This window comes from Heteronotia binoei, chromosome 1 (genome assembly GCF_032191835.1).
Source record: "Heteronotia binoei isolate CCM8104 ecotype False Entrance Well chromosome 1, APGP_CSIRO_Hbin_v1, whole genome shotgun sequence".
NCBI classification, from domain to species: Eukaryota; Metazoa; Chordata; class Lepidosauria; order Squamata; family Gekkonidae; genus Heteronotia; species Heteronotia binoei.
In genome coordinates, this window is record NC_083223.1 from 49719377 (window position 1) to 49745796 (window position 26420).

General features: G+C 42.0%; 1 protein-coding gene across 1 annotated transcript in view; it reads right to left on the reverse strand.

Moving 5' to 3' along the window:
* Window positions 1-323: 323 nt before the first annotated feature.
* The window catches only part of RNF144A (ring finger protein 144A), a 35680-nt gene continuing 9583 nt past the window's right edge, over window positions 324-26420 (reverse strand). The window contains exons 2-7 of the mRNA XM_060234271.1: window positions 11407-11511; window positions 11158-11218; window positions 9134-9341; window positions 7854-8001; window positions 6231-6320; window positions 324-1992 (exon numbers count right to left, since the gene is read on the reverse strand). Coding sequence (XP_060090254.1) covers window positions 1861-1992; window positions 6231-6320; window positions 7854-8001; window positions 9134-9341; window positions 11158-11218; window positions 11407-11511 — 744 coding nt within the window. The 3' untranslated portion in view covers window positions 324-1860. The remainder of the gene's footprint in view (window positions 1993-6230; window positions 6321-7853; window positions 8002-9133; window positions 9342-11157; window positions 11219-11406; window positions 11512-26420) is intronic.

The following is a 26420-nucleotide window of genomic DNA, read 5'->3' on the forward strand; positions in this document are numbered from 1 at the left end:
ACAGCAGCAGCAACTGTAGTCAGTGGACTAAGTCTCTGAGAAAAATAAGGATCATATGTGCATTAGAAACATGGAACAGCCCAATCAAAACATCTGCATACATACGCCCTGAAGTTTCTTCTAGTTCACTGCAATGGGACACACTACCTAAAAAATTTCTATTTCCTCCATGCTTTCTCCCGGTCGTTCATAGTTTTACCCCAATAGGCATCAGATATGATTTTAAATCAACAGTATGTTGATTTCCACATTGGACTTCTGGAGAAGTGCAGCACTTCGAATGATGTAGCAGATGAAACAACAAAGCAGCAAAACAATCAGACTTTAAAATGGGAAATGGGTATTTCTTTGAGAAAAAAACACCTTGTCACAGTATTGTACAGCTTGAGATATAATTGTTTTGAAAGTGGACTAAATATTTGTAATGTTTAAACAGATTTTACATGTTATCACTGCAGGCATTTTATTTGATGAAGCAAAAAAAAGTTTAGAAGTTTTCATACTCAGTTAATAGGATGCAATTGCTGACTATTATAAACAAATTTAGTACTCTGGAACACGATCCTTCCCTCTCTAAGTACAGTTCAGTGTTGCTGGGCTAGACAGCCAGAAGGCTCAAGAAAGCTCCCTTCCCACCCCACCCTCCAGTCTGTGTTTGGTGTGCTCTAGATGTCAAATAAAAAATGAGTCCCATTACTGAGCCCTTTCCCTCCTCCTCCAAGGTCTGGTTGTCAAGACAGTCCTACCCAGGGGTTCAAGTAACTTGAGAACTGGGACACTGGGGAAGAGCATGAATAGCTGAGAGATGTCCCATTGTGTGTAGTGGTTAGTGTGTTTGTGTTTGCACACATGCCAAAGGCCAGCTGGGTAGAGGAAGGAAGTTGAGCCCTATGATTGGTCCCCCCTGTTCACAGAGTTGTGCCTAAGTGGGGAAGGATTGTGCCCTGAATTTACTTATATCAATATCTGTCATTAAGACAGATAGGTCATGCCTTCAATCTTCACAATATTTAGGAGAACATCTCTTTTGGTTTCAATAGAATGCCTTATATGTACAGAAAAAGATACCTGGATCAAAAGTTAGGCTGCCCTATTGATGCAGAATGTAGCTAACGAACAGCAAGGGAAAAAAAATCCAGGAAAATAAAACAGAAAAGAGTAGTTAATTCTAACATTTTTTAAAACCAACCTAGATTAGACAACAGGTCTTATGTTATAAACGTAATGGGGTGGGGAACAATACTATGTAATTTTTTTTTAAGTATGTCCGCACAAAATAACTCATAAAATTCCCCAAAACGTTAGCAGGAGCAGTCAAATTTGTTGTCTTTGAAAAGCCAAAGGTGATGGATGGTCTTTAAGTACCTTACTGGGCTGCCATTATTATTGTGTTTGGTGGGTTTGGATATTTTCTAATAGCAATCAGAACAGAAACTTAATTGTAAAAAGACTAAAATTGACTGATATTAAAATGGCAAGTGGTACTGCAAACACATACGTTTAGCAGTAAGACACCTCAGTTTGATACACTTGATATGTGAAAAGTGTCATTTTATGATAAGATAAACTCAGTTCCAAGTCTGCCAAAGGAACCTCAGGGCCAACCAGAAATGACCCGTGTTACCTATGCATACATTTCTGATGTTCAGCTCATTTTATGCCAGCCCCTAAAGACACTGGAACATCTGGAATGCCAGATGCCTACTTTGTACTGAGGGTAAGCAGCTATGGCGGTTGCTGTATCATGGCACCTCAGGTCTTGCTTGAAGTCAGAATTGGGTCAAGTAAGGCTAAACTCAATGTTAAGTGCAAGAAGGGGTAGGAAACATACTGCAAAGAACCAGTTCCATCTTCAGCCGTCTAAGTTGGTAGAGGGTCATCGTCTCCTTTATTACACTTGCACTTGCAGCAGAGAACAAACGGTGTAGCGAGTAAAAGAAAAGGAGAAGCCACTAACAGCAGCAGACCGAAACCGGCGAAGATGCCCACGACCTGAAATGCAAATGCAATAGAAAAGGATGTGAGTTCACCAATGTTCTCAAACTGCTTTAAGGGTGACTGGAGAAGAGTTAACTTTTTCAGCGGACAACACACACACACACGACGCTGCCTTATAGGAATTCAGATAAGTGGTCTTGTCAAGGTCATTCTTGTCTACTTTGATTGAATGCAGCTCTATAGGTTCTCAAGCAGAGGACTTTCTCATCATCACCAATCTGATTAAGAACATAGGAGAAGCCATGTTGGATCAGGCCAATGGTCCATCCAGTCCAACACACTGTCGCACAGTGGCCAAAAAACCAGGTGCCATCAGTGTGGCTAGGACTCTAGAAGACCCCCACTGTTGCCCCCCCTCCCCAAGCACCAAGAATACAGAGCATCACTTGCCCCAGACAGAGAATTCCATCTATACCTTGTGGCTAACAGCCACTGATAGACCTCTGCTCCATATGTTTACTCCCAACTCCAAATCATTACTCCCAACTCCAAAGCAATGGGCCCAGTATTGAGCCCTGCGGTACCCCACTGCTTACAACCGTCCACTGTGAAAATTGCTCATTTATATTCACTCTCTGTTTCCTATTGCTTAGCCAGTTTTTGATCCACAAGAGGACTTGCCCTCTTACCCCATGACTATTGAGCTTACTTAGGAGCCTTTGATGAGGAACTTTAGCAAAAGCTTTCTGGAAACCAAGGTAAACAACATCTATTGGGTCCCCCTTGCCCACAGGTTTGTTCACCCCCCTCAAAGAACCCTAACAGGTTAGTGAGACAAGATCTTCCTTTACAGAACCCACGCTGAGTCTTCCTCAATAGCTTTGTTCATCAATGTGCCTACTAATTCTCTTTAATAACGGTTTCCACCAACTTACCTGGTATTGATGTCAGACTGATCGGCCTATAATTTTCCAGATCTCCTCTGGAACCCTTTTTAAAGATGGGAGTGACATTAGCTACCTTCTAGTCCTCAGGAATGGAGGCAGATTTTAATGAAAGATTACATATTTTTGTCAGGAGATCCACAAGTTCACATTTGAGTTCTTTCAGAACTTTTGGATGTATGCCAACCAGGCCTGGTGATTTATCAGTTTTTTAATTGTCTATCAGTCATAGGACCTCCTCTCATCACCTCAATCTGACTCAGGTCTTTCAACACCCCTCCTGAATTTAGTGGTTCTGGAGCAGGCAAGCGCTTCTCATCTTCCACAGCAAAAACCGAGGCAAAAAAATGCATTCAGCTTCTCAGCCATTTTGCTATCATCCTTCAACATTCCCTTTACCCAGGCCTCAGATTCAGTGGGAGCTCACAGGGGCAGAGCTCCTGAACCTTTCTGAGAGTTCCACCTCCTCGTCCATTGAATACTATGTGCAGCTGCATAACAATCCCTGGATGAGCTCCACCACCTATTTTTCTACAAAATGACCCCTGCCTGTACCCCTTGGTCATCCAAGGGCTCCACTGTCTCCCTGGCTGGTTTCCTACTTCTAATGTATTTGAAATTTTTTTTTATTGTTATGGGTTTTCTTTTTTTTTTTTGCAATATGCTCTTCACATTCCCCTTTTGCCTGCCTGTTCACAGACTTGCATTTTTTTTGCCACAGCCTGTGTTCCCTTTTATTAATCTCACTGAGACTAGCTTTCCACTACTTAAAGGAATCCTTCTTGCCTTTTTCAGCTTCCATTACTTTGTTTGTTAACCATGCAGGCCTTTTTCTATACCTATTTTGCCTTTTCTAACCTGAGGTATATATTTTATTTGAACTTCTACAACTGTAGTTTTAAATAGCCTCCAAGCTTCCCCAAGGGTTCTGATCTTTTTTACCTTTCCTTTCAATTTCCTCTTTACATACACCCTTATCTCAGTGAAGTGACCCCTTTTAAAATTAAAAATGGCTGTGTTGGTCTTTTGGGGCAACTCCCTATTAATACAAACGTTGGACTCAGTAACATTATGGTCACTGTTCCCAAGGGGTGCAATCACTTTTACATCTTTCACCAGGTCTTGGGCATTACTTAGGGCCAAGTCCAGGATCACCTCTCCCCTGGTAGGTTCTGTGACCATCTGCTCCATAGCACAGTCATTGAGAGTATCTAGAAATTCAATCTCTTTCTCCTGACTTGAACACATATTGACCCAATCAGTGTGTGGATAGTAAAAATCATCTATTAAGGCACAGTTATTTCGTCTAGCTGCTATCTTTAATTATTTTGTTATTTTATAATTGTCCTCTATCTTTTGATCTGGTGGGCGATTACCAACTCCCAGAGTTAAGCTTCCATTTGGGCCCACTATTTTGACCCACAGCATTTCCAGAAGTGAATCTAATTCTCTTACCTTCTCAATTTTACTGGACTTATCTGACATACAGAGCCACTCCACCTACAACCTTCCCCCCCATCCTTGTGATATAATTTATATCCAGGAATCACCATGTCCTAGTGATTTTCCTCATTCTACCATGTTTCTACCACAATATCTATGGTTTCCCCTGAGGCTAAGTATTCCAACTCACCGATTTTACCTCGGACACTTCTAGCATTTGTATGTAAACATCTATAATTTCCCAGGCATACTAGGCCCACAACCTTCCTCCAGCTGCTTTGACACCTTGCCAGGCAATCCATATCATTTGTCACTGTCTCAGGGGACAACTCTAATCCATTGCCCTGTAGAAAAGTAACAGCTAACCCTTCATCTCTTTGAGATGAGCCATCCTGAACCAGAGACATTTCATCTCCTGTCAGCTTTCCCCCAAGATTCAGTTTCTTTTCAGGAAAGATACCAAGGATTGAAATGGTGACCTGCTGCATTCAAAATAGATGCTCTGTCACTGAACTACATCCCCTCTCCACAAATAAGAATAGGGCAATTACACAGATTCCTCTTTTGAAGAATTTGCAATCTAAACTTCACCAAAGGGAAAGACAGAGGCAGTGGAAATGGTAGACAACAGAGGCAGTGGAAATGGTAGGTATGGGTGCCAATGCAGTGACATGAATACTTTAGCAAGCGATTAAGACAAGGCTGAGCCAATGATTTGACCAGCCAAACTGGGTTTTGGGGAGGGACTATGAAATATGAATTCTGGTTAGCTTAATGGAGCTTTAAAGTCTTCAAGTTTTGAGGCTGCCAAGAACCACTTGAGTAGAAGGTGCTGTATGAATTAATATGCAGGCTCCCACAGAAGTAACAAAATTTTATACCTTGGGGCTAGAACTCCAGCTAGAGACAGCATTCTGAGAGGCTGTCCTTATATTTTGGTATAATATGCCCAGATACGTTTAAGAATTTTTAAAGTCCAGTGGAGAGGAATAAATTATTTCTCCACATCTATGCCATGTACAGTTTTGCAACTGGAACAGTGATCATTTTTGGTGCTTTGCTTCAGATTTTGTGACCTAACCTTTTCTTTATCGTATCTAATCAGTAGGTGGCGCTGTTGAACAAAATTAATTTTGAAGGATACATTACTGCATTATGTAAGAGTAGACTGAATATTTAGGGTTTTTCATTAAAAAAAAATCTTCAATTTCTACATTTCAGCATTGTACAGAAATAACAAAGATTCAAGACAGTATTTCACATGTGTTCACCACCACTTGTTCTGCTTACCTTTGCTGCCTCTCTGAACTGTACTCTTTTTTGCACTAGGTACAAAGCTCCCTACTGCAACATCATGCTGTTTACGGAATTCAAGCCCAGTTTCTCTTTAGCTTTAATTTGTTTAATACTCCCCGGTGTCCCAAAGGAGAACTTGAAAAGCTTAGTAAATTTCAACAGCTAGCCATCTGCATTGCAGGCTACCTCAATCTAGCCAAGTTCTTTTAGGATTAGTCTGTAAATCCTGTTACTGCTCTCTCTTTTTTCTGCCCATCAAAGATCCAGCAACATACTGGCGCAGCTACAGGAGACAGCTGTGACTGAGACCTCTGTTGTTCATGAATGCCCAAGAGCACTGCAAATCAAGTAGCCACCTCTCCTTCCCCTGAAAGGGACACAGAAATGACTTTGCGTATTTCCTCGTACAGAACCCATGTTCCTATCACCCCTTCCTTAGACTTGCATCAGATCTACTCAGAAGGAAGCAATTAAAACTATTCTCTGATTAAAAAGGGGAGGGAACCCTTCCTGTTTTCTCTCTGTTCTTCCTCTTAGGCCCCGTGATTTTCATAATTCGCTTTAGTTTTGTGCAAAGAATAAAAGGCATCAAATACATCTGGCACCTACCTGGGTTCTATGCCAAATCACCGATGCCCTGGAATGACCCAGCTTATTTCGGCAAGGTCCTTTGTCATAGTGTATAAGGAGGAAATCATCCTATAAAGCAACAGAGAAGATAGAAAATCTTTGTTTGTGAAACTGGTGATGGGGAACTGATCCTTTTCAAAACAAACCATCTAAAATGTCATGGGGCAGGTGCAGATGGCATTAAAGGCGATGGACTAAGAAGGGTTGCATTCTTAGAGCTGTACTGCTAGGATTGCAACCTTTTGGGCAGGGTTGCAGCAAAAGACTTACACAGGATTTTCCTCTGGCTTTTCAGTAGAATACTAAAAGCAGATTAGAGACTATTCGAAAATGGTGGCAACTGTCATGGAGGGATGTGGATGCCACCGAGTGCCAAAAGTAGACAGAAACTACTTTTGGCACTGCGATGCATCCTCCTCCCACACTGGAGTGGCATGGCTTGGCACGGCTTTCACAGCTTTGCAAGGTGAAATGACATCATTCTGAGCTGGCTGCCGATTCTCAAGGAGGCAGGCTGCAGCTCAGGGATGCGGCTCACAGAAATACATGCTTTGGCCACAGATCCTGAATTCCCATATTATACAATGCTTCTCTTTGTCAAAGGATTTGCTTGGAAGCCCAGCCACTTGCACTGAAAAACCCATGAGAATGAGCATAAGCATACGTGTTAGTCTCAGTACACACTGGAAGCTGGGGGAGGGGGTAGCTGGTTCCTGATGTGTCTGCTGGACCAGAATGTGCAAGACCATACGGGTGTATTATTTATTTTAAACATTTCTGTGCTGCCCTACCCATATGAGGTCCCCCAAGGTGGCAAACACCAAAACATTTCAACATTAAAACACTTAAAAGACATTAGCAGCATTTAATTCTGTAAATAAATAAATAAAAAAATAATTATGTAAAAAACATAAATACATATAATACAAAACCAGAGAGGAGGGACAATAACCGTTAATGGGGCCAAACTGAATAAAATAAAGTCTCTACTAGCTGACAGAAGGCAACAATACAGAGGACTTGGGGAGGGAGTTCCAAAGTTCTGGTGCCATCACCAAAAAGGCCCTTTCTCAGGTTGCCACCCGTCTAGCCTCAACAGTAGTGATGGGGGCACCTGAACTGGGGCCTCCAATGATGACTGGAGTGGATGGGGAGGCTGATAAGGGAAAATGCTGTATACAGTACAGACACATGCTTTGTAATGACATACTAAGGTCCTTGCTAGGAAAAGAAATGTGGCCAAAACTAAGATGAGAGGCATTCTGTCCCAGTGAGACCAGCAAATTACACCATCTTTGGAATAACATATGAAATCTTTAATCTATTTATTTTTTAACCATCCAATCAACATGCAATTTAGAATGCATTCAATTGGCAAGGGTATTTACTAGCCCAGGGGTAGGGAATGTTGGCTCTCCAGATGTTTTTTGCCTACAACTCCCATCAGCCCCAGCCAGCATGGCCAATGGCTGGGGCTGCTGGGAGTTGTAGGCAAAAAAACATCTGGAGAGCTAACATTCCCTACCCCTGTTAACTAGCCATTACTGGGCTAATGTGCAATAATCTCTTCGTCTCAAACCCAGCTATGCAAAGTATACTCACGTCAAGCGATTCCAAACAGTACCAGCAAAAGGCATGTTTACAGTTTTTACACATCATCTGAGCACAGCCTTCATCCCGTTCAATATAAACCTTGCATTTGGGGCAGCGTTTAATTGGAGCATCATCTTCTTCCATTTTAAAAACAGAGCTGGAAGAGACATTTTGGTAATACTCAGTATATATATATATATATATATACACACACTGCTTTTCTAGAGTTCAAAGAGGCTATGCAAATTATTATCAGAATACATAAAACAGGATCAAAAACAAATATCATGTTGAAAGCAATCTTGGGTTTGGACACAGACAATGGCTTGCCACCCTGAAAGATGATCTATATCAGACCACTGATATGTTTTTATTGTCTGCTTGGCTTTGTTTGATTGGTATGAGCTGAGTAGATTAAGAGAGACAGCATACACATTTTCCAAATAAATAAAATCAGACCTGTTGGGAGAGACACAGGAAAAACACTACCCGGTTTATTCCCCTGGATCTTTGGATGATTTCAAGAGCATTGACCATGGTGGTACAGAAGTGTGGTACTACCCCAGTTCACATCTCAGCTTGTAGGTCCAAAAGGATATATAAGAGAAGCCATGTTGGATCAGGCCAATGGCCCATCCAGTCCAACACTCTGTGTTACACAGTGGCCAAAAAGACCAAGTGCCTACTGGTGGCAAGCAAGGTGACCAAAAAAAATTTCAGGTCTTTCAAAAAAAGCTAAACTTGAGTTCCTTCTATCTGCCAGATATCCCAAGATTACCTACCAAGCAGCCAGTTTCTGTTTGGTGATACTCAGGTTATGGAAAATACATGGTAGTTAAAAAATAGAGAGTTACTAAATTTTAGATGAAATTTTAAACAGTTTTTTTATGCTTTACTTAAGTATTTTAAAACTTTAGAAACTTCGTATGTTTGTATTTTCCTTGTACTTGTTTGGTTTAAGGACTGCAATAACAATAAACAAACAAGAGGCACTTGCAATAGATAACTGCTGAAAATACTTAGCATCACAATTAAATTTCTCGGTACCATGACATTCCAGCTCCTGGGATATGTCAAGCCCTGCGTTATTCCTTCCACAAACTTGGGAAAATTCTAGCTCACAGAACTAAGATAATCTTATCTGCAGAGGTAGAGCTATGTTTACTTTCTATAACAGGATGGAAAAAATAGCTATAAATAAAAGTTAGCTAATGACACACCCAAACAAATGACGGGGGCGGGGGAAGGCTGCTATTCAACATGTTAGGAACTTTGCCTCCAACCTGTACCTTGTCTCCCCTGGGAGGAAGCTGATTGGCATATTCTCTTGACAACCTTGCCCAGGATGCCAATTGGATTTGCATGCTGAACAGAATTCTATGTCACAAGACTGGCATTGTACCAGCTGGGGATTCTGAGGTCCTGATTCCTGAAGCTGGCAAACTGCTTGGCAGGATGAGGATGGGCACCAAGTCCGACAGGGATCCAGGAGCACCTCTGTATGGAAATCAAATTAATGGCCAAAGTGAAAATGCAGAATTGTTTTTGAATTATAACATGCATACAGGATTGCTTGGTATCTCACTAGATACACGTCAATATAGCCAAGGCCATAGCCTGAGTTGCTTTGGACAGTATGGAATGTGTGTGGAAGTGCAAGTGCACCTCTTGTGAGCAAAGGTATGAAAATTCTAGTTGGTTTTATATGGAAAAGCAAAGGAGCAGAGAATGTGTATCACTTTGGATTTCTGGCCAAGTCCCCCCGCCCCGCAGCCTTCATAACTCCACGTTCAAACCAACTACCTGCAATATGGATACCCGCTTTATGGATGGCCTGAGTTGTCTTTGAGAATTTCTACAAGCAACGCTAAGACTGTTACTGAAGACCAAAAGCAAAATTCTGAATGTTGGCAATGCAACATAAAAGGCAGCCAAAAAGAACATTTAAGCCAAAAGTACAATTGTGCACTTGAAGGAGATACAAAAACCATCCTTAGGATTAAAGCATACAACAGGAGGAATTAACCGCTATACTTAAATCTAAATGAAGAAACTTGTGCCTGAACATTTAGGCTCTATTTTTCTAGAAGTTTTATTTTTTAATTATCTATGTTTACTCTATCACTGAAATATTTCTTCCTAGAAAATAAGAAAAAGGTCTTTGAAAATTCAACAAGGCATAAAAAGTCCCAGTTTAAGTTAGGCACAACTAATCCCCACAGAAAGGTTTGTTGCAAATAACTTACTTTCTATTATTTTCAATTGGATTCGGACACTTCTCGTTATAGCTGGATTGGAGCCCTACATGACTTTTCATGAGAATTCAGTCAGCTTCAGAGACTCCAGGATATAAACAATGCCAGAATTAAACTAACACAACACTGTACCCCTAAAAACACTAGGGATCCGGCTAGCCCAATCTTGTCAGATTGGCCCTGGCTAGTATTTGGACGGGAGACCACCAAGGAGTACTAGGGTCATGAAACAGAGACAGGCAATGACAAACCACCTCCAAATGTCCCTTGTTTGAAACCCTCATGGGATCACCATAAGTCAGCTGTGAACTGATGGTACTTTCTGGTGCTACCAAAAAATTAGTATTTCACATTTCTACAAACTCAAGTGTTGTTACAATCCTATATAGAATTCAGTGACTTAAACTGGAGAAGTGTGGTACAGTTGTTGTTTGTTTTTAAATACAGTTATAAAACACTCTATAAAGTTGTTATAGACTGCTGTACCGTGACAAGGAGACTCAGTTTCTAATCTCCACATAGCCATAAAGCTCAATGAATCATCCTCTCTCAGACTAAAGTACCATGCAGGGGTGTTGTAATCATAAAATGGAAGGGAGATAATTGCGCAACCTGCCAGAGCTGGGACAGGACAAAAAATGTGAGGGATACAATACATCTAAAGTTGTGCTGGCTTCTGGCCTGTGTCTGTGAATGAACATAGTAAAGGAAAGGTCCGCTGTGCAAGCACCAGTTGTTTCCGACTCTGGGGTGACGTTGCTTTCACAACGTTTTCACGGCAGACTTTTTACGGGGTGGTTTGTCATTGCCTTCCCCAGTCTTCTACACTTTTCCCCCAGCAAGCTGGGTACTCATTTTACCGACCTCGGAAGGATGGAAGGCTGAGTCAGTCTTGTGGTTAAATCAAACAAGAAGCAATACTCCCCTTCTGTCCGCACTCATAATGCAATTCTGTGACAAATGCGTCTACTTAAAGCTCTTGAACATATTATAGCAACAGGCCACAGCTTAGGGCCCAATGAATGTTCTGTAACAAAGTCTGTTCCTGAATACTATACCTCTCTCAAACTGTAACTTCTTGTACCTCTGCATGATTTCTGTCGCAACCATACACTCAATCTGTTGTAAAGGGAGAGACAAAGAAGGAGCAGATTAACGACACCTATTACCAAAGTCTTGCTAAACGGAAGAGACACAATGAAATGAATGACACAACAGCATTCTCTCCCCACCCTGGCCCCCAAAGGGTTGTGATATAACATACCAGGACTTTTTATGCAATGAGTTGTTTGTACTTGGACACCTACTTCATTTTCTTGCAGGTGACCTCGCTTCGGGCAGGCAGCATCAGGGCAGCTAATTGCAGTTTCTAGACCTTCCTTGATCAAAAGCTCTACATACTGCTTCAGGCACTGTAAAAAAGAAAAGAAAAGACAAAAACAAGTGTTATAAATAATCCAGTCAATTAAGCATGATTTGAGAGTGGCGTTAGATTTCTCCGATAAACTGCCAAGGATGTAAAAGGCCTACCTGCCTTATATGTCTGGCTCCCCTCAAGCCCTTTTCATGGAAGAATCAATTGTGACTTTCTGTGAATAGGACCCCCTTTATAAGAAGATACCATGTATAAAACTTATTTGCACTTATTAGTTAGGTTCTGACAATGTCTTAACCAGGAGTGGCCAAATTGTGGCTCGGGAGTCACATGCGGCACTTTCACACATGTTGTAAAGCCCTCAAAGTTCCCACTACTCCATCGACCAGCTTGGAGAAGGCAATTCTCTTTAAATCACTTCTCCAAGCCAAGCCAGCTGGCGGCTTGGATAATGCATTTAAAGTTAAAGTTGCTTTCTTTCCACCTCTTGTTCTCTCTGCCCATCTTATCTTCAAAGATTTCAGGTTTTCACGGCTGGTAACATCATTAGGGCTTGTAGAATCTTTCAGGCTCAAGTGTCGTGTTCTACTGGAGAAAGTTTTTCTTCCAGACGTTTCGTTCTCGGCTGCGGAGAACATCCTCAGAGCGCCTGCTCCGGTTGCAACGCCACTGAGGATGTTCTCCGCAGCCGAGAACGAAACGTCTGGAAGAAAAACTTTCTCCAGTAGAACACGGCACTTGAGCCCGAAAGATTCTACAAACCCTAATCATCTTATCTTCCTTCCTTCCTTGTGGCTCTCAAACATCTTACGTTTATTCTATGTGGCTCTTATGTTAAGCAAGTTTGACTGCCCCTGGTCTACACTGACGGTGCTGGGGTGATAGTTGGGATCTCATCTACTTTAGGCTTGAATGTGCCCAAGAGGACTTTCAACAGCAGAACACCCATGTCAAATAGCTCAGTTTTACATGTTTAGTGGGGGGCAGGGACAAGCGAACAGGAGTCCCTGCTCAAAGCTGTAACTATTTATGCAGTTCTTTTAGTCTCAGCCTTTGATCAGAGGCCACTACAAGCTTACAAAAAGTTAACAGCAAAAAACAAACAAAGCATTGCTGTAGCTTTATTTTGAAGTACCGGTAGAATCTCTCCCTCCTCCCCCCACCCCGCCAAATTTCCTAGAGTTCTTTGCAGGATGAACTTAGAAGTATTGTTACCAATTTCAACTATACAGCAATGGAGCATTTTATTTGCATAGCCCCTTTCATCCACAGTGGTTTACATAAAATGCAAGTGAAAAACATTTTGAAAACTATTTTGGAAAAGGTATGCTGGTAATGCACCCACATAGAATTCACACTCTCTGGTGATCTCTACCCTCCCATTCTGTATACTTAGATTTGTATAATTACATTTTATCAATTTTACATACTTCTTTGCATGCACAGACAACCCCCCAATCTCAAACAACTCCTCACGCACAATAATGCAACATCTGATTTGAATAGTGACACTGGTACAAGACCTTGCAATAAACCCAGATGCCAACTTTGCTACCACATACACCCAGACAACATAATCACTGGACCGAACAACATCAATTGCACCATCTCAGGCTCATTCACTCGCTCAACTTCTAACACTGTGTATGCCATTAAATGCCAACAGTGCCCATTGGTTCTCTACACTGGCATATGTTTGTCCTAAGGATAATCTGACAAATCTGACATGAGGAATCACATGACTGAGAAACGTGTAGGAGAACAGTCTCCTAGGACATACAATCGGTGACCTGAAAGTAGCTGTTATATTGCAAAAGAACTTCAGGAACAGACTGGAAAGGGAAATTACTGAACTATACGTTATTACAAAACTTGAAACTCCCCCCGACTTAACAGGGATATGGGTTTCTTATCTCATTACATATGCTAAACTTGTTCAGTCCTTACATGTGTATTCTCACCAAGAAGGGCTAAACGTCCTCTGTATTTTAGTGTGTTTGTTTTTTGGAATAGTATATTCATTGGAATAGTGAATTTAATGTAATGCAATGCATATTACTATAACATATTAGTTTCCTACTTTGACGTATTTATTGCTCCCAGTTTTCATTGTAATTAAATCCAAATGTATTGTGACCTATAACTTTAGTTTTTTAATCTTTGTGTATGTCAAAACATCTTCATTAAGTTGAATGCTAATTTGCTGTTCACCTACGCAGAGGCATATATATATATATATATATATATATACACACACACACACACACACACACACACACATACATACATACATGTTAGTGTTCACTTCCGTGTATCTGAAGAAGTGTATGTGAACACCTTGAATAAACTTTGGTTGGTCTTAAATGTGCTACTGGACTCAGAAATTTGTTCTAATATTTTGCAGACAATACCATACACTGCTAGATGACCTTTGAAGGGGGGCTGCCTGTCAATGGTGGGAGCTGGTGAGTGAGAAGAGAAAGGCCTGGAAGTGTGCACACACAGGGCTTTTTTTTTAGAAGGAATGCACAGGAACACAGTTCCAGCTGGCTTGGTGTCAGGGGTATAGCCTAATATACCTGCCCTGAGCCTGCTTTGGCGGGGGAGGGCGGGGTACAAATAAAAATTATTATTATTATTATTATTATTATTATTATTATTATTATTATTATATGCAAATGAGTTCCTGCTCGGCTTTTTCTACAAAAAACCCTGCATGAAACAATGGTGATGCCAGGGGGTGTGGCCTAATATACTAATGAGTCTCTGCTGGGCTTTTTGCATTAAAAAAAGCCCTGCACACACATATACACACAAAATCCCTGAAGCATCCCCAGGGCTGTTAAAGTCTGAGCACAAATTTGAGAACTTTTTTTCAGCCCTCACATCACTCTCAATTCCTTCCATAACACATTTAGTATTTTTAGTCAAGATTTAAGGGTAAATTCTAAACTATGATTAACTAAAATGAAACTACCTACATGAATAAATCTGCATTCTGCTTTAGCTTTTTCGGTTGGCAGGGATGCATGTTAAATGGTACTCCTTGGGTGATAACAGATGGGCATTTTGGGATGGATGGGAGGTGTCCCAAATTGGGACGGCTCAAAAAGAGCCATCCTGAAGCCTCTGCACGCTCCCCCACAAGCCGTCCCCATCCTATCCATGGGGCAACATGGGTGTGTTCAAATGGCTGTTGCGTACCATTCCTGTCACTCAGCTTGGGTTTCCCCCCCATACATTTTCAGTAGTCATGCACATGCACTCTAAAGAGTTTCGTTTTTAAAAAGCCGGATGCAATTTGGGGCAGTTTGGCAGTTTCACACCGCCAAGGTGCCTCGCTTGCACCTTTCCTCTTCCAGACGCCAAGGAAGCGACTGACATGCAGCTCAGATATTTGCTACCACTTCGGAAGTGGTAGCTCTTTGAGTCGCACTATGGAGGCCGGAGTGAGTACAGGATGAGGACGGGTGGCAGATGCTTGTGTTTGGAAGGATTTTTTGGGGTCGATTTCGGAGCCGCCTCTGAGTCGACCCAAAGTGCCGGTCCGTAATCACCCCTTGTTTTTCTTTTTATTATGTATATGGGCATAATTAATTTTCTTCACTACTCCAATGGGACAGAAGTCTCTTCAAGACATCTCCAACTGGGGCTTTGGAGGCAGTTTTACCCTATGCTTCAAGACTTTTCTCTCCCCTTTAAAACCTACTCACTACAATTATGGCAGGATCAGCCTTGCCCACCCTACCCCAGTCTCTCTTTTCTTATTCCTGTCAGAAGAAGAGCTTTGCGCCAATCAAAAGCTTGCCAGTATATCCTATAAAATAAGTTTGAAAAACAAGCAAATGCAGGGAAGTCACCTACACCTAAGCAACTTAAGTAATCTTTTCAGAAACTAAGGCAAAATTTACACAGAATTTTAAATAACTTAATAGTAGCAGAAAGCCCTGTACTTTTCATGTTAAGTTTATTACAAATTTCATATTGCACAAACAACCCACTTCCAATTGACTATTCCCTTCCCAGCTGTCTGCTATCTCTAAACGCTGCTTTTTAATAAATACTTACTTTTAGGCCCTCCATTTTGAGAGCAGAGCCCCTGGATTGCAATACAGTTCTTGTGCCATTCTTCTTTCGAGGAATTTCCTTTGCTTTAAGGGAATGAGGCAATTTCCTTTACCAAGACAATATACCCGAATATTTTTAAAGCAACAGGCAATCTGATCTTTGATAGGTTTCTGAGTCAGCCCCATGTTCTAATTTGATAAGTAAGCACTAAGGCAGAAAACTAGGAGAAACAGTTTAGGATACATATGTGCACTATGTTACTACACTTTGGTACAAATTAGGAAGAGTCAGAGCAGCCCCTGGAGATAAGGCAGGTTTTTACCCCACATAGATAACTTAAAAGCCTTCTAAATACACTGCATATTTTATTGTAGGTTCGGAGAACTGGAGAACTCAGATGGCCTATTTATGCTTCAGTGCACACACAGCGTTCTGTACATTCACCCATTATGTAAACAGAGCTCCCCCCCCCCAAGTACCTGGAAAGCACTGGCAAGCTGGGAAGCTATGTGTAAGCATCATGATCCACCCCCATCAAACAGAAATCACTAGACAAAAAAAAGTGTTAATTGTAGTCAGCCACAGTATCCTGCATTGCAGGTTCAACTGAGGAGGTATAATGGGCATCTATGACAGGGCTGTATTTTGCACTACTACTCCCATTTCAAATGCTGGATGTTTAATTAAGAGGGAACTGTATACATTTTTAATGACAACATTTAGTGTTCACAGAGCTCACAGAGCTTTTTGAGCTCTGAGTCTAATTTACAATTATGAATGATTAATTTTTTAAAAGCCTTTTCCCCATGTTGATTAGTAATATTGCTGATGTTGCCAGAATTTTCTGTCATCTTCAAGGACAGGAGGAAAATAGACCCCCTTTTAATACCTGACCCACAAACCGCATCCAGATAGCCATGGGATGTATTCAGATAACCGTGTTTCTCATAGGGATGCTCAACAGTAAGGAAATGTTGTGAAATTGCCACTATTTGTACACATAGTTGTAACCAATATTCCAGTTTACATTGATATCAATCTGCTGTTGTGCTCTCTTTCCCCTTCAAAGTTCTCCCCACCCCAGCTGTTCTATTGATTTTTTTATTTTTATTTTTTTTTGCTTTTGTAAAGAACGGAAGTGCAATCTCTGTGCTGTGTGGACATGCTTTGTGCTCTTATTTCACCATGTCCTCAGGATGATGTGCTTTGGCACATTAAAGAGTAGCCCCAGAAGTCAATCCATGATTGCCATTTGTTATACATTTTTAGTACTATTATTACACCAGTTTTCATATGCTATCATTGGATAATACTGCTGATCAGTTCAAATAAAAAATGAACACACTGGTGAGCAAAAAAAGGAAGTGGATTCATGAATCTAATATAACAAACTCTTTCAAAATGAGAAAATACAAGAGGTAAATATTTCAGTGGTGCAACAGTTACCAACAAGTGGATCCTGTGGAGAATGGTCCTAGTGAATTACTCATAATCATGCACGCAATTCATAACATGTTTCAGTCCACTGGATAACTGCCAAAACAAATATTGTGTTTTCACTGCACACAGAGTACCATGCTTCTACAGTGACATATGAAAAAAAATACCCACAGTATGTTTTGAGACAGCTTTGTTATCTATCAGTCAGTCACATTTTTATCCCATCCTTTCTCCAAAGAACTGAGGGCAACTTATCTAGTTCTTCCCTCTTCTACTGACACCACATTCATTTTAAAGTATTTCTTCTATGAGATAAGCCTTACAAATGAAACATCATCTTCACTGCATGTAGTATTACTTGTGTGGTCAAATTTACGCTGTGGAAATTATTCTAGACAGGGGTGTTGAACTCATTTGTTGTGAGGGCTGGATCAGACATAAATGAGACCTTGTTGGGTCAGGCCATGCCAGTACCTATTTAAGATTAGGTAGCTGAGATATAAACTTTATAAAGGACACAAACACAAAGATTTTTTTAAAAAACTTGAAATAAAAACATGTTTAAAACATTAGCACTCATTGGTCTTAAAGGTGCTTTCTTTGCATTTCTCCCATGGGATCCAGGGAACTGGGCAAAGGAAGCTCTGGCTCTTTCCTTCCTTCCCCAGGGGACCAGGAGGAGCCTCAGCCAACAGAAGGAAGAGAGAGGCTTGGATCAGTAGCTCTGCTGTGTGATTGAGAGAGCCTAGTAAAGCAAGCTATTCCTCCCCCCTTCCTCCCCAAAGAGGCTACTTTTGGTCCCCACTGGGACTTGTTCCTTCCATGGTAAAAAGGTAGTACAGATAGAGGAAAATACAACAACAATTCCTGACAGGCACCTAAAACCTGGCTCCTTATCTGCTACTAGCTTATACAGAAGGGCTTCAAACATATTGATTATATCACAGAAAGAGAATTATGCATAACCTATGGCAGAGCTTTGTACATAGGTCAGCTGTTTAACCATTACCCCCCCCCCCCCCCGTGCAGTTATTGTGGTTTGAATATCAGCCATTGCATTTGCCAGGATAACCTGTGCCCTTGGGCTAGTATGCCACTATCAAAGGAAAAGCACAATATAAAACTCCACACTGTATTATCAGAATCACACCGTTTCAAGGAGGTGATTCACTAACCAATTAACTTATATATAAACTGTGAAAAAATGTCTAGTCTCACACCTTTATTTTGAATGTGTTAAGTTTCCAACCAGTTTCAGCTCTGAGAACATAAAATGTAGAATATCACAAACTATTGTATTCATTGAATGAGAACCCCCCCCCCAAAAAAAATAAAAAAATAAAATACCCTCTGTCCTCTAAATAATTTTCATTAAGTCACTTCAGGAGACTTGTTACATCATTCAGGCTAGTGTCCCAAGCTAATGTTTCAACTGTATGAGTTTGCATATAAAAAGTTACCAAAGAATATATTTTATTTTAGTATATTATGGATTTATATATTTTAATAAAACATCACCAGAAGTTCAACTCTTCCCTATCTTTTTAAGGGCAATACCATATAACACTGTTAAGATCTAGCAACAATTTCACTATTTCAAAAGTATTTGTAGGGAAGTGTAATCATCTGCAACTTAATTAAAGTTTGCAGTCTTTTACTGATAAAGAGCCAAGCTACACCAATGTTCAAAGCAAGAGATCAACTCATAGACAGTATAAGAAAGCCCATTTGTGTAACTGAAACTATACAACTTAGCCCATTTGTGTAACTGAAACTATACAACTTAGCTCCAGGTGTGTAGCCATGTTGGTCTGAAGCTGCAGAATGAAGTTAGAGTTCAGAGGCACCTTTAAGATCAACAAAGTTTTATTCAAGGTATGAGGTTTTGTGCGCACACATACTTCTTATCATAGAAAGAGGAGAAAATTCAATCTTATAGGCAGAGGCTGAACAGTAAATTAGCATATAACATGATGAAGATATTTTGAGACAAAACAGGAATAACAAGTTAAGTGTATAGCATCAACAGCTGTATTGATTTAATTAAGGGGGAACAACAACTAAAGCAATAAAAATATGTCAAAATAGGAGATAAATGTGTAAAAGAATCTTTTTTAATTCTGGGAAGTTAACATGAGACTCCTTTACAACGCCCCATTCATCCCTCTCAAGCTTGAAGGTAACAAACAGCATTCCTTCCCCTTTTGTTGGGGTAGGGTGCATTGTTATGGAGGGAAATATATTTCAAGTATTAAATTTTCACCACATAATTATGGCCTTTGATGAAGAGACTACAGTTTTTCAGTCTTTGGCCACAAAAAAAAACACAACCTTTTATACCCCCAAGCAGAAAGTTGGCTTCAAATACGAAGATGAAGTTACGTGCTTTGCCTCTCTAGTAAGAAATTACTTCTCTGCCAAGTGTTTAGGCCTAATTGTGGAAATTAAAAAGCATGGCCTATTTTAGGCAAGAATCTGTAGTTTTTAATTATATTGGTCCCTTTTACATTAAAAAAATCTCAAGGAATGTACATTTTTCATTTTTTTCCCCTTGAGCTTTTTAGGAAGTAATATTTACAGCCTGGGGTTAGTCTTGCAGAAAAGATACCACACAGAAACCTAATTGTCTCAGTTCTATGAGTTCAGAATAATTTCGTCACACAGCTTCAAAATGCTGTGTACTCGCACTGAGGCTGTTACCCCCTCAAGGCCAAGCTTGATGTGATGACAGCTGCATACCTTGTTTAACTATAGACTCTGGGATGATGTCGCATCACATTTTCATGGTAGACTTTTTACAGGATGGTTTGCCACTGCCTTCCCCAGTCATCTACGCTTTACACCCAGCAAGTTGGGTACTCATTATACCGACCTCAGAAGGATGGAAGGCTGAGTCAGCCATGAGCCAGCTATCTGAACCCAGCTTCCACTGGGATCAAACTCAGGTCATGAGCAGAGCTTGGACTGCAGTACTGCAGCTTACCACTCTGCGCCACAGGGCTTACATCTCTGAAATTTTCTCTTAATCAGAGACACTTTTACTAATGGAGAATAAAAGAGGAGATAAAAGTGATGGGGAGATAAGCCACAGGCAAGGGGAAGGTTTTGCATGCATCACAGGAATCTCTCGTTTCTATCCGATGTTTTGCTACTGCATATCCAGACTGTTATAGCCTCTAATTTGACTCTACTGTCTGAGGGGATTCCCCCTCCCTTTCCATCCGCATTGTTTTTACAGTACAGCTCAGCACAGAAATGAGATTTTCCTGTTGAAGCAATTATTTTGCTTTGCTTTTTTTGCAAACCAGCCCAGCAGGCAAAAATCAGATGAGGCCGTCCAATTTCTGTTTCGACCGGCACAGTTAAGATGTGACACATGATGTATTTTTAATATGCACGTAGAGGCTATTGCAGTCTTAAAAGTAACAACTTATTTGTTGCCTATTATTCTAGATGGGGCTTGGAAGGCTGCTTCTTTTCCCACTTAGAAAGGAAAGGGGGGCGGGGGACCAGAACCCTGTGTACGCACACTTCCTCTGTTATGAAGACATTCTGCTCTGAAGGCTGCCTGCTGGGTTGTACGGATGGGAGGGGAGAGGAGAGAAAATAGTCGCACAGCACTGCCTCCAGGACTGGGCAAATGCTGCAGAACAGATTTCTGTCTCCTTCCCTCTGCTAGACAGTGAAAGACAAAGATTCAACAGTCTGCCAGTCCTACTGTGTCTGTGAGGGGACTGGCTGGACTCAAGGTTTCTTTCACCCTTAACAAATGGAAAAGGAGAGAAAGGAAAAGAACCTATAGTTCTACTTGGGAGCAAGAGTCATACAGGATCAGTCCAGCCAGGCCCTGTCTGGCAAGCAAAGCAGAGTTCTTTCTCTGTGGCAAAAGGAAAGGGAAGGGGGGTGAGGGAGAGAGTCAAAGCCTGCAGTCTCCATAGCAATGCTATAGTTCTTTTTGCCTTTATAGTCTTTTGCTCTATGGCCTGGCCTACACCTGCAGAATAAGGTACTAACAAGCGGAAGAGCATGGAGGTGACAAGAATGGATTGTTCCACTTCAGACTGCAGGTGAAGGTTTTAATTTTGTTTCCAAGTTCCCCTATGCTGTTATGTAACACCGTGACAAATTAGGTTTGATGGTCAGGTAACACAATGTAATTAATGGAGAGAAACTTCCCAAGTATTATGTGGAAGGAAGCAAAATAGCAATCAGTACATGAACCTCTGAAAGGAGATCATGAACAAGTGCCATGGAATCGGCTGAAAGAAAACATATGAATCTACCAAGTCAGGCAGTAATGAAGAGGGGGAAAGGTGAAATGTGAATGAGCTATAGTGTAGCCATGTCTGTAAAGGTCAAATAAAGAACTGAGGAGAATATTTGACCCAGTGATGTAGACCCAGATAATAGTCTGCAGCTTGTGTTGTGCTTGTCATGTAACATAGATAAGGTAGTTTAATTCTGTGAAAATATGCTAAGAAAGAAGTATAGATTGCTCTTCTGTTAGTTTAGACTTGGTGCAGTATTGACTTTCTGTTGGTTTAGATTTAGTGCAGTATTGTGCAATTGGTGTAACAGTTCTGCAAGATCCCAATGTCAGTTTGCCTATATATGCTTATGTTTTTGTCTGTAAAGCTGTCAATGTCTTGAACTTTTGTAGGATACTTTCCTTGATCATAGTCAACTGAATAAAGATTTTGCTTCTACTGAATATAGTTTTACTTATTTGGACCCCTTTGACCCACATTTCTCCTACAGAAGTAACAGACAGAGTCATAGTGGATTGGTTTACCCTAACTCACCATGGCTTTTGAAGTTTTCCATCAGAGGTCTTCCCAACTGCTATTACCTGAGGAAGTTTACGAATAGAAGAATGGGCTTGAACAAGAGACTTCTGCATGAAGAATATGTTCTTTACCAGTGAACAAGCCCTCTCCAAAACATTACCTAGTGGAGCCCTGCCCTGCTTCAAGATTGGACACCTTAACCAATACATTCCATTACATCAGAAGCAGAGAGCAAGTACACTGCCAAAAGCTGCCTGCAGAGCAAGCTGTATGTGACAAAACTTAGGAGGCAGAAGGCAGAGAGGCGCTTTTTTGGCAAAAGAAAATATTTGCTAGTTTCTGTTACTCATTAAAAGAAAAAAGCAGAATGGATTGTGGGGCGCTTTACACAATATTTTTCATTTTTAGGTGCCAGACATGAACAGGATGGGGAAAATATTCCAGATCCTGAGCGCCAGCTGTCACAAACAGTAAGCTTTAGCTAAAGAAATGTCAATTTTGTATTGCTTTAATTGCTGCTCTAAGTTTGGTGAGGTTGTTTCCTGCTCCATCCTGAGACTAGGCCAAAAATATCTAATTTCCTGTGTTTGCTAGCAGACCTGGTATGTGGAAAGTGCAATCTCCTGGTGCCTAACAATCTCAAATCTGCAACCTAGAAATCTTAGCTATTTTAAATGATAGGACAATAGTAGATATGTCATGGAGTTTCTGGTAGTTTCCTAGAAAACAAATTCATTGTCAATAATCTGTCTCCTTCAAATGGATGGCCCAGCCATTTGCTGACATTTTTAGAAGTCACTTTGCTGGGTACTAAGCAATGTTCCCTCTAAGCTGAGTTAGCGTGAGCTAGCCCATAGTTTGTTAGCCTCTGGCTCACACATTTTTGTCTCAGCTCAGGAAGAATGGCCCCAGAGCAAACTAATTTATGCGGTAGCCAAATCACTCCCTCACAATTTTGATGCCAGTAGGTCACAAAGTAGAATTTTTGATCACAAGACTTCTCAATTTAGAGGGAGCATTGGTACTAAGGTACAATCCCAAGGACTAGGATTTCCAGCTCCAAGTTGGGAAATACCTGGAGATTTTGGGGCTGCAGCCTGAAAAGGGTGAGATTTTAAGGGGCAGGGACTTGGGTGGAGTATAACACCACAGAGGCCAACTACCAAAGCAGACATTTTCTCCAGGTGAACTGATCTCTGTAATAGCCGGAGATCTCCAGTCACCAACTGGAGGTTGGCAACTGTACCAAGGACTCTTTCCAGGGAATCAGTCCTATTGAATAACACTGGACTTACTTCTGATTAAATTTGCTTAGGATCACTCCCTAAATGTTTTTATAATCCACATCTTATTGATTATTTAGCTATATCCATTATTGGGGAAAAGAGCCATTTGAACCCACCCCAAAGGGATGACCCCTCCCTAATTTTTTTAAAAAGAAATTTCCTCAGACTCTCTGGGAACTAGGGTTTGTATTGATCTTTTTAGAATTTTACTCTGAGGCTTTAGAACTCTGCAGAGAGTCCAACGTGCATGATTTAACTTCCTGCTTTTTCTCCTAGTTGGAAGAAATGAGGCTGAGATCATTTTGGAGAATAATCTGACTATACTTGAAAGTCAATTTGAGAATTCAGTCTGGATCTACATCTGGCACCAGTCACTAGAGAAGTGCTCGTATTTTTCTACCTTTTGCCATTTTTAGAAGTTTCCTACTTTCCACCTTGTAAAATACCATGTTAATTTTATGATTTCCCATTTGTAATAAATATTTCTTTTTGAATATAAAACTGCCACTTATATTTTGTCTTCCCATATCCATACTGGGTCACTGGACTCTTAATACTGGATTTCTTTTGCTACTTGTACAGCAATATTATAAAATAATCCTCAGGTTGCCTTAAGAACTAGATAAAAGTGTTCTAGATACTTGAAACCTTCTTAGACAGTGGCAGCTTATGGATCTAAAAAAATTGGGCCCTTGCTTGGATCAAGCAGAAATATTATGGCTGGGCTGCAGGAACCTGACAGAAAAAACTTAGTGTGCTTCCACAGGCGGGTACATTTGTCACACCTGGTCTCATTTTCTACGCATTCAAGATACTTGGGATTGTTCCAGGCCTCCCCACTGGAATGTCTGATGACATGTAGTATCAGTGTGGACTTCTTTTGATCTCTAACTTAAGCTTCTTCTTCAGAGCAGAAAAAAACAGCAACAAAACAATACATGGCATTTCCTGACAGGGTTTCTAAACTAGATACCTATCTGGCCATTACTGGGTGTCTGGGAATTATTTCAATAAGGAAATGAAAAGTTTTTAACTTCTTTCTGCAACCATTTTAATCCCCTTGAACAAAGAGCACAGGCGCGGATGCTTGGCCTAGGGATTCCAGTGCTCTTGGGGAGGGGAAAGTACGACGGTGGGAATGGACAGAAATGTAAGGGAAGGGGACGGAGACATCAGGGTGCTCGACCCCCTTCCAGTCTACTTCCCATCCCAACGGTGACAGGTAGTGGGGCCAAGAGGAAAAGCCCGTCTCCGTCATTGGTGTTATGCAACGCCAGGTCCGTAAATAATAAGACCACGACCCTCAGGGAGTTCCTGCTCTGGCAGGACATGGACCTGGCTTGCGTGACCGAGACCTGGGTACGAGATGGGGAGACAGTGGTTCTCACCCAGATGACCCCCCCAGGGTACTCGGTCTTTCACCAATCGCAGAATAGCGGGCGGGGGGGAGGGGTGGCATTGTTCATACGGGAGGGTTACTCCTTCCGGGCTCTCCCGGATCCAAAGATCGACGGTATTGAATGTGCCGGTCTAGCGTGGGATGTCGGAGAAGGGTTGGCGATCTGGCTGGTGTACCATCCGCCTAACGCACCGGCCAGCGCCTTACCATCCCTGATGGAGGCAGTGGCAGGCTGGGCGTTGGAGTATCCAGGGCTTATGGTCCTCGGGGATTTCAACGTCCATGCCGATGACATGGCCTTTACTCAGGCGATGGATCTAGTGTCTTCCATGGCGACACTGGGACTCTCTCAATTTGTTACGACCCCCATGCAACAGGCCGGGCACATGTTAGACCTGATCTTTGCGTCTGAGATTTTGGTGAACGATATCGTGGTTGAAGCGGTATCATGGTCGGATCACCTAGCCCTCAAGGCCCGTATGGAGATACCACCCCAACCCTGTATGGGCGGAGAGCCTATTTTGGCTCGCCCCCGGAGCCTGATGGACCTGGAACAGTTCCAAATGGCACTGGGGGATCCCTGGCCCCCTGGCGATTCCCTCGATGACCTGGTGGAGGCCTGGCAAGGCCGACTATCCAGGGCTATCGACGAGATCGCACCCCGACGTCCTCTGCGCCCTCGCAGGAGGCTGGCTCCATGGTATACCTTGGAGCTACGTCAACTGAAACAAGGGCTTAGACGACTAGAGAGGCAGTGGCGGCATACTCGGGACGAAGCGACGAGAACATCCTATAGAACGTTTATGAAGTCTTATGAGATGGCAGTCAAGGCTGCAAAGAAAGACTGCTTTGCAGCCAAGATTGCATCTGCAAACTCGCGCCCAGCACAATTGTTTAGTATAATTAGAGATCTCACCACATTGCCCCAAGGCAAACCAAATGTTAGAGAATTAGAGATAGGCTGTGAGGCTTTTGCGAAATGTTTTGCAGATAAAATCACATCGCTTCGCCAAGACCTGCCTATCACATTTGAAACAGTACAGGAACTTGAGGCTCCGTGCCTGTCTTCAGGTTTAGTGTTGGATCGGTTCGACCCACTCAGCCCGGAGGAAGTCGATGGAATTCTCTCTGTTGCACGACCAACAACTTGTGATTTGGACCCTTGCCCCTCTTGGCTGATTAAATCTTGCCAGAGGGAGCTTAGATGTCCTTTACAGGACATAATAAATAGATCCCTCTTAGAGGGGCGTTTTCCATCACCTCTGAAAGAGGCTTTAGTCCGTCCCATCCTGAAAAAATGTACAGCAGTTCCGGCCGAATTGGCAAATTACCGACCGGTCTCTAATTTACCGTTTTTAGGTAAAATTATTAAGAGGGCAGTGGTGTTGCAACTGCAGAGGTTTCTGGATGACGCTTCCGTCCTAGACCCTTGCCAGTCCGGCTTTCGCCCGGGCCATGGGACGGAGACAGTGCTGGTCGCCTTGGCGGATGACCTCCAACGGCAACTGGATCGAGGCGGCGTGGCGGTGCTGATGCTGTTAGATCTGTCGGGTGCGTTTGACACAGTCGACCATCAGCTACTGACCCGCCGCCTCGCCGACATAGGGGTTAGGGGGCTGGCCTTACAATGGCTTTCCTCCTTCCTCAAAGGACGGGGACAAAGGGTAGCAATCGGGGGTGAGCTCTCCCGGAGGCACACACTAGACTGTGGGGTGCCTCAGGGAGCGGTTCTCTCTCCAATGTTATTTAACATCTACATGGGCTCCCTTGCCCAGATTGCCCAGAGGTTTGGGCTGGGTTGTCATCAATATGCAGATGACACCCAGCTCTATCTGCTAATGGTTGGCCGGCCTGACTGCGTCCCAGGAAATTTGGACCGGGCATTGCAGGCCGTGGCAACCTGGCTTAGGCTGAGTGGGCTGAAGCTGAACCCAACGAAGACAGAGGTCCTTTGCGTGGGCCGTGG